Consider the following 13,917-nt stretch of genomic DNA (forward strand, 5'->3'; position numbering starts at 1 on the left):
AAAAAACTGTTCAGATTTGGGTTTATTCATCATACAAGTTCGTTGGTTTGGACAATTTGGGTAGGGTTATTAAAGGAAATCAAGCGAAATTTTAAAATAAAATTAAAGAAACCACCACAGAGAAGATGTTTGACAGTGGTGGTGTTGTGATGCCCTCATTGTTAGGAATAAGGTATCTTCCCAACATAAGGCTGAATGAACCGAGTTGTGGTATATGGGCAGACCTCGGAGAGATTTTGGGTTCAATTCCAGTCCACAGCCGTAAAGAGCAAAACTCGTAATAGTGTGACATGTGAATTTTTTGTTTTCCCAGTACATATAAATGTTATGTTTACACTATATTGTAGCCTATTAAGTGTGTATTAACATTATGTCTATAAAAAACAATATACATACCTTAGCTTAAAAATACTTAATGGCTAAAAATTTCTAACCATAATTTTGTAACACAGGGTTGCCCAGTTCAGTTCAGTTCAGTTGCTCAGTCGTGTCCGACTCTTTGCGACCCCATGAATCGCAGCATGCCAGGCCTCCCTGTCCATCACCAACTCCCGGAGTTGACTCAGACTTAGGTCCATCGAGTCAGTGATGCCATCCAGCCATCTCATCCTCTGTCGTCCCCTTCTCCTCCTGCCCCCAATCCCTCCCAGCATCAGAGTCTTTTCCAATGAGTCAACTGTTTGCATGAGGTGGCCAAAGTACTGGAGTTTCAGCTTTAGCATCATTCCTTCCAAAGAAATCCCAGGGCTGATCTCCTCCAGAATGGACTGGTTGGATCTCCTTGCAGTCCAAGGGACTCTCAAGAGTCTTCTCCAACACCACAGTTCAAAAGCATCAATTCTTCGGCGCTCAGCCTTCTTCACAGTCCAACTCTCATATCCATATAGGGTTGCTATAACCCTTCAATTTGTGGAGAAAAAACACAATACCTGCAAAGTGCAGTGAAGTGAAAGGTTTGCCTGGACAGATGTGGTACAAAGGCCCAGAAAAAGAATGTAAACTCTTTGTCATATATTTAAAATATTTTCCTCCAGCTTATTTGACTTACATCTTTAATAGGTTCATTTCCCCCATGTACTGCCCCTTGCAAAACTTTTAACACTTTCTGGAATCAGATGGTACCCAGAATGCTTAATTACCCTTTTTAATGGCTGTGTGGTATTTCTTTGAGCTGGGTCTACCACAGTTTTCTCTGTAGCCTTAGCTTTTAGGGGTCCTCTGGAGAGCCTGACTATGTCATCTGTGCTTTGTCTTCAAAGGTTTTATGCTTTCTTTCTTTAACCAGATGCGAACCCTGAGGTGACAATGACAATGCTTCGCTGGATCTATACGGATGAGTTGGAGTTCAGAGAAGACGATGTGTTCCTGACTGAGCTGATGAAACTAGCTAATCGGTTTCAGCTACAGCTCCTTAGGGAGAGGCAAGTCACAGCAGATACAGTCAAGCACCTCAGATGGTGGTGGCTGAGCTTTAATTATGCCAAGCTCTGGGAAAGCAGCTGCTTCTGCTAATGTAAATAACTTTTGCAAGGTGTTCTTTTAAAGGCAGTAGTGGGGAGAGAATTTTGTCTCCCTTGCTTTTTGTTGTCTTGTAAGCTAAATTTTGCTGACACTTTTGGGTCTTCTCTCTTCTTTCACTGATTTACTACCTGTGATTACATAGATGTGTGAACTGATGAAGCGAATGTGAAATAATATAATCCAGTGTTCAACCCCTCAACTTTCCCTCCTATATCATTTCCTTTCACTTCTACTTTCTGCCTGCTTGGAAGTTCTTCTGACCTTGGAAGAAGGTCATAGTCTCTTGTTAGAAACACATTAATGACTAAATTAGTACATGAGAATCTGTCTCAGTAAATTTCATAGTGTTTCTGAGATCTCACTTCATTTGTTAGTGCTTTTTAGGTTCCAAGGAGATAGCTTGCTGTGTTTTTTATATTGCACTTTCTCTGTTGCTCTCCCAACTTGGTCTTTATAAACTACAGAACACAGCGAGAACAGTGTTCACCAGGTGATAGCAGACAAAATGCTCTTATTTTTTGCTGGTGATTTAGCCCTTGGAAGTCAGCGTGGTAGAAGGAGTGCTTTTTACATCACTTAGTGATCTTTTGTATTGTGTGTGTGGAGGAATGGCGTTTCTCCTAGGTGGGTGGAGGGATAGCATTCCCTCTGTTGTGTTGCCCTCAGCATCAAGAGGGCTTCCCAGGTGGTTCAGTGGTAAAGAATCCACCTGCCAATCAGGAGACTCAGGTTTGATCCTTGGGTCTAGAAGATCCCCTGGAGAAGGAAATAGCAACCCACTCCAGTATTCTTGCCTGGGAAATCCCATGGACAGAGAAACCTGGCGGGCTACAGTCCATGGGGTCGCAAAGAGTCAGACATGACGTAGCAACTAAATAGCCACAGCAGCAGAGTCAAGAGAGACCTGGCTACCTAGAGCCGCTTGTTCTGTTTTCATTGAGGCTGGCTGTTTCCCCTGAGATAGCCCACTGTGCCCCACATGAGTCAGTACACAGGATACTCCTAATTATCTGTGATTGATGTGGGCTTGAGGGCATATTAATACCTAAATCCAATAACCTAAAAACTAAACCAGGTCTAGGATTTGTAGGTACGTATAGTCTTAGGTTAGCCAGGATAGCTTTACTGTAAAGGTCTTTCTTTGGGTGAGTTTTTGAATCATCTCAGAGTGAAATCAGAGCATGATTTTAATTAGATTGAATGTGATTGATATCTGCACCCCCCCCCCCCCCGATTTCCTGAGCTTTCTCAGATTGATTTTCTTGCTTATAAATTGAATCACTTTGATAAAAGTGCCCTGCAGTTCAGAGTAGTTTAGATAGCTGTAATCTGTGTAATGGATTCTTTAATTAAAGTGTTTATTGTTTATTAACTGATTAGGCTTCATAACTATCAACATTACCAGATGCTCAGTGTTTTATTATTGGATGTGGGTTTATCTGTCAAGGCTTTGTTAAGAGACCCAGCCATGGAGTCACATGTCGGCTTTTGAACGAGCACAGAGTGCCCACTGCTGTTGGCAGAAGGAATTACACATTTGAAATAGTGAAAGGGCTCTGACACATGGATGTGTGCAGTTAAATGTGAAGCAGGTGTTGCTGGTGTTTATATCATGTAGGGATCTTGGTTTGGGAATGCAGTCAGCAGGTTGATGAAAAGGGAAAAGGAAGTTTTGGGTGTAAGCATTATCAGGAAAATACTCTTAAAAAAGAGATAATAGTGTATGCTAACTGACAGTTTAAATAATTTTTTTTCTCCTGATTATTAGCTACATGTTCAGTGTGTGGTGTTTAGGAAGTATAGAATTATACAAATAACAAAAGTAAATCATCTGTGATTTAACTACCATTAACCTTTTATTGTTTATCCTTTCAGCAATTTTTCTGCCTTATATTCAGAGGCACAGATGACGCAAAACTGGACAGGAGTTTGTGGGCCGCTTAATCATACACTCGACTTTAGAAATTAGGTGTGCTGTGCTGTGTGTCTGTATTTTTTTATACTCTAAAATGAAAAACATGTATTAACAGCAACAAAAATCCCTTTAGAGAAAAGTCAGTGTGCCTTGCTGCTTTTCAAAGAGAAGATGTGAACTGAGAATCTGAATTTTTAAATATGATTACATGTTCTTCAGTTGTTTAAGTCATGCCAGTGACTGTTTATAGGCTATCCACATTGTGAATGGCACTCTGGGGATCCCAGAGTTTAGTGAAAATGAGGTGTTGCCAGTTGTAACAAAACATCTGTCCTCATGAAGCATCGAGTGTCTTGGTGCAGTGTCTCTTGGGTGGTAGTAAGGAAGAGAATGGCATTTTCACACTCAGTATTTGTCTGTAAAAATGCTTTGTGAGGTGCTCTGCAGATGAGTCAGTACTCCCTGAGATCACACCATGTTTTAGGACGTTAGGATATTTGTCAGTGTAAAAGTGGTAAAAGTTTCATGTATCCGAAAAGAGGACATTTCTCCTGGAATGCTCTGATTTCATAGCCAGGATCAGGATGACTGCATCAGCCATTGCAGCCAGCATGCTAGAGTTTGGGGAGACTAGTGTGCAGACAGCAGAGGCTCCGAGAAGTAGAGCATCCTTGCTCGTTATTGTAGTGACTGACTTAGATATGGTGCCAATTTGATTTAAAAGTGCCCTGGGGAGGTGCTTTACACCAAGCTATGTTGCTTAAAAACAGAGTACATAAGCACAGGTCTTGGAATTGCATGAGTGCGTGCATTTACTGCTAGGTGGAGAAATGGCTGCAAGGTTATTCTTGTTCCTGGTTGAAGTCTCATTTGTGAGGTTTAGAAAATGTGTTCCTGCTCCTCCTCAGGTCTTTCTCGTGACTTTACTCCTTTCTTCCCCCACTTCCCCTGTCCTCTTGATATTCAAACATCACCTGTTAAAGTTGGGAGTTACCTGTTAGCCAGTTATTCTTATTTATAGTAGGACTGAATCTCTTTTATATTAGTTATTAAATTATGCATCTTCCTTGAGGAAGACCTCAACTGGTAAGTGAGTATACCTCAGACTGTGCAAATTGTACATGGTTTTCCTTTATCTTGAAAAACACTCATAGATCCTCTGAACCTCTGAAAGAGAGCATTATCCTTATTTCACAGAGGAGAGGGGGGCACAGGGAGCCCTTGTAGTTGGGCCCCTCAAGAACAGTGGACCTCAGCTTTGGTCTTTCTTACTTACCTGATGATTCACTTTGTGTCCATCACTACCTTCCCTTGTGAAGAGAACTTGGTTTTGTGGGCACTGTGGGACAGAAGCAGCAGTGGGGTGTCGGGGTATTCCCTGAGACCACATGAGGCCTCTTGGATGCCCTTGGAGGTGAACTTGACTTGTAGGGAGATGTGCAGGCAAGGGAGGTGGGAGGACTGTGTCACCACCTCCTTCCTCCCAGGCCCGGTGCTATGGAGGCTCACCAAGGTTTCTGGGAATCCTAGGGTAGTGGAAACTTGGGGCTTCCCTGTTCTGCATCTTGTAGTCTAGGATGTGTGCCTGCTTTGTGGTACCAGAGACCTGTGTGCAGCCGTGTCTTCCCTGACCTAGTTGGGGCTCTCTTATTAATGATTCTCAGAATCTTGTTGTTATTGTTAGTGTTACCAGGCTCTGTGGGACACCATTGTAGCCAATTCTTCTCTATCTTGGTGTTCTGTAGTTTGTCTCTTAACTCAGTTGTTTCTGTACATGATAGATTTTTAAAGTGGGCTTTCTAAAGTCAGCTTTATTGAGTTATGATTCACATACCATATAGATCACCATATGGGAAGACTTTTAAGGAGGTTTTCATTTTGAGGCATGGAGCCTCATATTTGAAGCTATTTCTAAGCCACACTTGTGGCATGATAGAGTTGTGCTAGTGGGAACTGCAAGTGTGTCCCATACAATTAAATACTGAAGGACTGAATTTGATGCATTTCATGTTTGACATTACAATCGCCTGTGTGTATGATCAGTGAGTTTCATGTGGTTACTTTGAAGGCAGTTGGGGTGTTATGCTTAACATGTTTATTTAAAGATTATTTGGATTCTGACCAGAATGAGCAATACAATAATGAAATTCTGGTACTTAGAGTAATTCAGCTACAGTTTATTCACAGCTGCATTGCTTAAACCTTACACTTTATTGTTATTGGACATAGCCTGCCAGTACACAGATTGTTGCTTTGGTTTGTTCGTTTATGAATGTGTTGATCCTAACAATCCTGTTGATCACTGATACTCTCTCGTAGATGTGAGAAGGGCGTGATGTCTCTGGTGAACGTCAGGAACTGTATTCGCTTCTATCAGACTGCAGAGGAGCTGAATGCCAGCACATTGATGAACTACTGTGCAGAAATTATTGCAAGTCACTGGGTGAGTGTGAGGCTGACGAGTGTGGGGAAAAAGCACCTTTGCTGGAAGTCAGGAGACCAGGGCGTGGGACCTGGTTCCACAGGAAGTTACCTCTCTGGCCCCTGGTTTCCTTTTATAACAAAATTGAAGGCTAAGTAGTTGCATTAGATGATCTGTGAGATTCTTTTTGGCTCTAAAAGCCTCCTAGTTCTGATTTTGGAGTCAAGGGGCAGAAGTCAGCCCAGGCCAAGAAGCAGGCTTGGAACGAAGGGACACGCGCCTCCCTCGTCCTCCGTCTGCAGGAGCCGTGGCCGAGCCTCACAAGCAGGTGCTGCTGTGGGGCCAGCAGGCCTGTGTGCTCAGCAGCGCCCCCTCCGGGCTTTCTCTGCCTTCTCGGTGTCTGTAGGGCATTGTTAAATTAGGATCTGCTCCTTTAGGTAGCTTTCATCATAAAGAAGAGGTTTTGCAGTTCTTGGTTGTCTGTTTTGCATTTTTTAAGAAAATCATGGCTAGCGCTGTTCTATAACCTAGTTTCTGAAAATTGTTTGGTATTCAGCAACACTATGAGAAAAAGTGTCTTAACTGGATTTTGAAGAATTGAAACAGGAACCTTTCTGCTAAAATAGGTAGAGATAATTGTGGAATTTCTGATTAATTCTGTTCCCGTCTTTGTGGGGCTGAGGGGGGAGAATCTGCTCTCACGTAGAGGGCTCCCTGTGGCCGTGTCCTGTGGGGTGTCAGTGTCGCTCGTGCTTCACCGTCTTACCCGGAGGCCGGGTGATGCTGTGGTGGAGAGTCCACGCTTGGGAGTGGGGTGGGGGACGGGGAATGGGGTGGGCTCTTGGCTCCAGATCCCTGCTCAGCTGTTCACTCTCTGTATGAACCTGGGCAAGTTAATCAGCCTCTTTTTGCTTTACTTTCATCATCTGGGAATGGGGTACCTAATAAGAGTACCTACCTCAGGGTTTTTGTGAGAATTCAATGAGTTGGGAAATGTTAAAGTAGGGCCAGACACTTTCCAAGTGCTTCCTAAGAAATGTGCATAGTCATTATTGTTGATATGTTGAATCTGTTCTGCTTTTCATTGCCTTTTTAATTCGCAGGATGACTTACGGAAAGAGGACTTCAGCAGTATGAGTGCTCAGTTGTTATACAAAATGATCAAGTCCAAGACCGAGTACCCATTACATAAAGCTATCAAAGTAGAGAGAGAAGACGTGGTCTTTCTTTATCTAATTGAAATGGACTCACAGGTATGCTGCCTTTTCCCCAAACTGCACTTCACCTGTTCTTCTGTGTAATGCTTCTCACTTCCTCTGAGCCATTCCTGGTCCTTTATGCACATGTTTCTACCAGTGGTTTGTTCAAAGCCACCTGAGCTTTTCCCCTCATACTTCTTAACATTCTTCCACCCTCTGTCCATCACCCACTTCCAAAGATACTTCCACATTTTTAGGTTGTCATTTCAGCAGTACTTAATTTTCACGTACTGATACCTGTTTTAGTTTCTCTTTTGCCACTGTTAGAAATTACCACAAAAATAAACACACACACACACACACACAAAATTACCACCAACTGGAATTTCCCTGGTGGCCAAATGATTTAAGATTCTGCTCCCAATGGGGCTTGGATTCGATCTCTGGTCAGGGAATTAGATCCCACATGCCAAACTAAGAGTCTGCATGCCACAACTGAAGATCCTGTGTACCACAACTAAGACACAGAGCAGCCAAATGAATAAATAAATATTTTTGGAAAATTTACCGCAAACCCAGTGGCTTAGAGCAATGCAACTTTATTATCTTGTGGTTTTATAGGTTGGAAGTCCAGTTGTTGGCAGGCTGTGTTCCTTTCTGATGGCTCTAGGGAAGCCTGCTTGCTTGGGTTGTTGGCAGAATTCAGTTTCTGGTGACTGTAGGACTAGCATGCACATTTTCTTCCTGGCTGCGAGCTGAGTCAGGGCCATTCTCAGCTTCCAGCGGCCAGCACGTTCCTTCACCCAGGGCCCCTTTCCTCCCTCTTGAAAGCCAACATGTCGGATCCGGTCTTTCTCATGTCACATCTGTCTGATCTACCCTTCTGCTTCCCTCTTTCGCTTTTAAGGACTCACGTGAGTAGATAGATTGGGCCCTCCTTGCAGGTCTGGGGTCCTCTCCCCATTACAGGGTTGTTAACCTTAATCATATCTGCAGAGAGCCTTTCATTATGTGAGGTGACATAGTCACGGGTTCTAGGGATTAGGACATGGACATATTTGGAAACAGTCCTTCTGCTTACTGCACTGCCTTAGGGGAAATGGAGCTGCTCTAGACAGGTGTCTGTGTCGTGTGTTTTATCCTGGGTATTCAGAATCAGGGGAGACCTTAAACTGCCAGGAGGAATGAGGTAGTTAAGCCGCAGTCTTTCATGAAGATGCGAGCTGGGCTCCATCAGGCTGTCTGACCCTCCATCCTGGCACTTGTGTTCCTGCAGCATCATCTGCATGTCCCTCTTGTGTCATCTTCCATGGTGTTTGCACCTGCTCTGTGATCCCCGCTAGTCCTGGGCTCCCAGAAAGGCATGTGCCCTGAGGAGGCCCAAGAGAAGTTTGTGAATTCAGTTGAATTTGGAGAGTAAGCTGAGTAAGTTATAGGACTAAAATCTGATATTGTATGAGATGATATTGACGAGTCAAGGCCCAAGATTCAGTTGTCTTCTCTACTGACTGTGTGCTGATGTAGGAATTTCTCTATGCAGCTCCCCGGGAAACTGAATGAGTTGGATCATAACGGAGACCTTGCATTAGATCTAGCCCTTTCCCGACGTCTGGAGAGTATCGCCACCACGCTGGTTAATCACAAAGCTGACGTGGACATGGTGGACAAGAACGGCTGGAGCTTGTTACATAAAGGAATCCAAAGAGGTAGGAAGAAGTGTATTTTATGTTTTTCTCTGTGGGCAGTTTTACTTTTAGCCAAGTAAGTTTCAAAGACTCTCTGACCCTGTTCCATAGACTCTCAAAGCCTTCTTGAGTCTGTACTTAGCAGGCAGCAAACTTAGAATTTGTGATCAGTGGGTCACAGGAGAGACTGAAGAGCTGTTGCCTCATGCCTTGTTGGTTAGGCTCTTCACAGTGTCATTAGGACCCCCAGAAGAAGATTAGAGAGATGGTACTTACAGAAAAAAAGCACCTTTTACTTGTAAGCAGTCAATGTGTTACTTGCTCGTCCAGTGTACTACTTTCTTCAGAAATTGTGCCAGGAAGACTTTACTGGTATCAGTTACTGCAAGAGAAGGAAAGTTCCAGGAACACGAATATTAAAACCTATTCTGGGATTCAGAATTTTCACTTTTACAAACTGGATTTCTCATCTAGCATGGCAAAGTGATAACATTTCATTTTGTTCTAGGAAAGTTATTTGAAATTATAGATCTATTTGAGTACATTGTCATTAACAGTGGGAAGTTATGTAAGTGGCAGAATAGCAATCAAAGCATTTTCATCTTACTGAATTAAACGGGGAAGAGTACTAGTCTTTCCCATGGCCTTAATTCTTAAGTCCCAAATGGATCCTGCCTGACTCTACTTTGCAGTAGTCTCTTTTTTTTGGCCCTGCTACACAGATGTGGAATCTTAGTTCCCCAGCCAGGGATCAAACTCACAGCCCTTGCACTGGCAGCGCAGAGTCACCACTGGACTGCCCGGGAAGCCCCTGCAGCAGTCCTTTTTTTGGACAGAAAGTAAGAAGCCATATAGGGGTAGAGTTCCAATGTGGCGTGAAAGCTTTCAGATGACTCAGAGCCTTCACTTTATAGAGGGATGGATGACTTGATTGAAGTACTTGGCCATGGCCACATTTTGTTTACATGTGGACATCAAAAACAGGACACACTGGTTTCTCCACATCTTAATAATGTGTATTTAACCTTCCAGTTGTGCATTATTATTCTGTTGTTATCTCTGCTGCGTTTTTGCTGTTCGCAAGTTGCTCCTAGCTGGTGGGGTGTAGTTACTTCAAATATGGTCCTGTTGCAGCTGTGGCTTTGCCCTTTTTGGGCAAGTTTTAATATAAATCTCCCTCTGAGTCATGTGTTAGAGTGTTAAGCCTACTGGCTGATGAAGAGGAAAATTTTGTTCATCATTGAGAAGCAAATCCTTAGAGTATGTGAGTGTCAAGAGCAGATGCCTTTTTCCCAAGCATCCCTCTGCACTGCACAAAGCTGCTGGGTGCTTAGCACTGTGTGTGCAGTGGGAAAAGTTTCCACTGCATCGGGAACTATTCTTTCCCATACTGTTCAGTGTCTGAGATGTTTATTTTGGAAACAGATACACTTGTTACTAAAAAAACAATCTCAGATCATGTATCAGAATTTCCTCTTAGGGACTTAAATTCTTATGTGTGATGAAAAAACATCTTTGATGAGTTATTAAATATTTTGATGATTGCTTGGTTACAAGAATTGCCGAGAATTGGTGATGCATTTTTGATGCTTATTTTCAGATGATTCAGTCTTCCTCTCTGAATTTATGAGTGGCTTGCAAGCATGGGGGTTGCAGTGTGGGCATAATAAGCTTGATTGTTGCTCAGTTGGCAGAGTGTGGCATGGTGTGGAGGACAGAGTGCTGGCGTTGGAGCCTGAGGTACCGCAGTTTGAATCCTGGCTTGTCCACTTACTCTGTGGTCTTAGACAAATCACATAAGCGTTCCTGAGTCTCCTTTCCTCACCTGTAAAGTGAGAATTATTTCGCTTTACTGGTTGTTGGGAGACTGTGAGACAGTAACACATTCAACCCAGTGACTGCCATGTGGTAGGCTCTTCCCTTGCCCTGTGTGAAATGCCATCACCAACTTCATTTTCTGTAAGGATCTTTTTTCACTTTTCTTCTTCAGCTTCAGCCATCAGTCTGTTGACCTGCCCACATGACTGAATTGAGTAATACACTTAAAATTTGACTGTTAACCTTACTTTAAGTTCATTATCATATAAGTGAAGCTCTTTAATACATGAGATTTTGGTCTGGTTGTGGGCACACATTAGAATCTCTCACCAGAAGAGTCAGTGATCATACTAATAACCAATGTACCGATCAGTTTATATCAAGAATGTGTCTGTAAAAGAGGGAGATTGTTATTAAAAAGAAAAAAGAAGGAGTCTGTGAGTGAGCCTACAGGATGTTCATGTGACCAGAGAGATGCTATCTCCTTTGATAAGCTGGATCTGGTTTTTGACAGCAGAAAAACTTTTAGATGGGGGATGCCTACCAGATTTTCAACCTATAAAACTGCAAGATAATAAATTTTTATTGTTTTAAGCCACTGGATTTAATTTAATGAAATTTAATTATTTAATGAAAGTTAGTGCCTAGTCCCTGAATGAAACTTCAGTTAGAGAGTTTCATTGAAAGAAAAATTGTGTGTGGATTTTTTTTAAAAACATTAACCACATTGTTAGGAATATTTTTATATGGACAAGTCATTATAGTAATGCCTCATTTCCTTCCTTGGCAGTGTTGAGGAGTAAAGTGATGAAGTAACCAGAACTGTTAAGCACCAAGCAATTTTTTTCTTAACGATTTTCTGAAAGAAACTGTTCTAAAATGTATTAGAAGTTTTCGTACTGTCAAAAAACTTTATAAATGGTGCTTTGGGCATTTTCTATTCCCTCCCTTTGTTCTGCTTTTTTGATGTCAGTTGTCTATTTCCTCTAGGTTTTATATCCATGGGCTGACTTTCTATTAATGCAAAACAGTGTCAATTTTCAGTTTCCAATAATTCCTAAATAATTCTTTGTGTGGGGTGCATATATTGTATGTATGTATATATGTATAAGGGCTTCGCTGGTGGCTCAGAGGGTAGAGCATCTGCCGGCAATGTGGGAAACCCAGGTTCGATCCCTAGGTCAGGAAGATCCCCTGGAGCAGGAAATGGCAACCCACTCCAGTACTCTTGCCTGGAAAATCCCATGAATGGAGAAGTCTGGTAGGCTGTAGTTCATGGGGTTGCAAAGAGCCGGACACAACTGAGTGACTTCATTTTCATATATATATAAACTTTTTAAAAAAACTTTGGCTCCTATTAATAGAGTAAATCTAATCTAAAAACTATGTTTCTTCTTAAAAGGGCTTAAGATACATAAAAAAATTTATTATGCCATCAGCCTGAATCTGGCCATTGATGCTGTACCCTTGTTTCTGTATGCAGTCTTGCCCCAGTTTGTCTTCTGTGTGTATAGTGTATTATAAGTGTTTCACTGACACATCTTACTTTAGCTTTACTGTCTATTAACTATTTTGTTTGGAATATATGCCAAGCTTAAAGGTAAACCATATTTCACCTCTCCTCCAGTACATTATATATCAGGGTTGTCATTTTAAGGCTCTGGGTCCTCATAATTTGGAGAAGGCAATGGCACCCCACTCCAGTACTCTTGCCTGGAGAATCCTATGGACGGAGGAGCCTGGTAGGCTGCAGTCCATGGGGTTGCTAAGAGTCGGATAAGACTAAGCGACTTCACTTTCACTTTTCACTTTCATGCATTGGAGAAGGAAATGGCAACCCACTCCAGTGTTCTTGCCTGGAGAATCCCAGGGATGGGTGGAGCCTGGTGGGCTGCCATCTCTGGGGTCACACAGAGTTGGACACAATTGAAGTGACTTAGCAGCAGCAGCAGTCCTCATAATTCTAAATTTTCTTTCCACTTCCAGAATGTAGGTGGCTTTTTCTAAGATATTTTATTCTATTGCTGATGTATTGTTTTTACATATTCTCTCCTAGACTGAATATTTGTGGGATTTGTCCATATTACAGATGAGAACCCCAAAATGTCTATGTGCATATGGACAGCAAAGGGCGACCAGCTTAGTCCCCAGATATACATGTTACCTGTTGCTTTCAGAGCTTTCAGAGCTCTAGCTACATCTTTTTGTAAAGAAATCTAAGCTTTGGTCCTTTGCACACAATTCTGGTAAAGATTGTATTTTCCCCTGCCCTCCCCAAGAAAAGAATCAGGGACAAATGAAAATATTTCAGAACGGGCTGGTTAGAGAACTTTTCAGTTACCCAAGATCATAACTGATTGGAATTGGAGCCATTCAGTTAAAGTGGAATCTTAGAGCCTCAACTTGTTAATCCATTTTCCTCCCAAACATTTCCCTAATGTCTGTTACATATAAGACAGTGGATGGATACAAAAATAAATCAGGGTTTCCCTGATGGCTTCGTGGTAAAGAATCCACCTGCCAGTTTAGGAGACACAGGTTTGATCCCTCATCTGGAAAGATCCCGTGTGCTGCAGAGCAGCTAAACCCACACATCACAACTACTGAGCCTGAGCTCTAGAGCCTGGGAGCCGCAGCTGCTCAGCCCATGTGCTGCACCTGCTGAAGCCTGCATGCCCTGGAGCCCATGCTTTACAACAAGAGAAGCCACTGCAATGAGAAGCCCAAGCGTTGCTCACCACAACTAGAGAAAAGCCCGCACAGTAATGAAGACCCAGCATAGCCAAAAAAATTTTTTTAAACTATAAAAAAAGAAAGGAAATCAGACCCGGTCCTACTAGAATACGTGGGACCTGTGGTAGCCTAGCCGCCCTCACTGCCAGAGCTTACACACTCCAGCAGCAAGGTAGTCCCTTGGAAGAAGGAATAGAGTGGGTGAGAAATTCCAGTTGATTTTGAAATTCCATGTTTAAGAAGACTAGATAAAACTCATATTATTCAGATGCAAATGAGCACAGGAATCCAGATAACAGACTTGAGAGCTTGGCCACTCCTGAAATCCTAACCCCCTTCTCAGTGTTCAGAGCACAGAAGTGTGGCTGAAGAAGGTGAAATGATATTGCAAGATATAAAAGAAAACTTCTCATAAATGCCGTTGTAAGAGCCATTGCAAGTATAACAGGTTACAGGCAGGCAGGTACTGCTTAGGGACAGACTGATCAGGAATGAGGGAGGGAGGTAAATTGTGTTGGGGAGGAATCTTTGGAACTCTTTATGAGAGTTGATGACCAGAAGAATTTGAAGGATAGAAGCCTGGTATACTTAAGATTGTAATGTGGTACTGCAGCGAGGGGTTGG

At 42.5% G+C, this 13,917-nt stretch overlaps 1 protein-coding gene across 4 annotated transcripts in view; it reads left to right on the forward strand.

The window, feature by feature from the left end:
- ANKFY1 (ankyrin repeat and FYVE domain containing 1) overlaps nt 1-13,917 on the forward strand; it is a 69,267-nt gene that overhangs the window by 28,827 nt on the left and 26,523 nt on the right. For all 4 annotated transcript variants that reach the window (XM_055576858.1, XM_055576859.1, XM_055576855.1 and 1 more), the window contains exons 4-7: nt 1,286-1,421; nt 5,756-5,879; nt 6,962-7,111; nt 8,598-8,763. In XM_055576858.1, coding sequence (XP_055432833.1) covers nt 1,286-1,421; nt 5,756-5,879; nt 6,962-7,111; nt 8,598-8,763 — 576 coding nt within the window. The remainder of the gene's footprint in view (nt 1-1,285; nt 1,422-5,755; nt 5,880-6,961; nt 7,112-8,597; nt 8,764-13,917) is intronic.

This window comes from Bubalus kerabau, chromosome 4 (genome assembly GCF_029407905.1).
Source record: "Bubalus kerabau isolate K-KA32 ecotype Philippines breed swamp buffalo chromosome 4, PCC_UOA_SB_1v2, whole genome shotgun sequence".
NCBI lineage: Eukaryota > Metazoa > Chordata > Mammalia > Artiodactyla > Bovidae > Bubalus > Bubalus kerabau.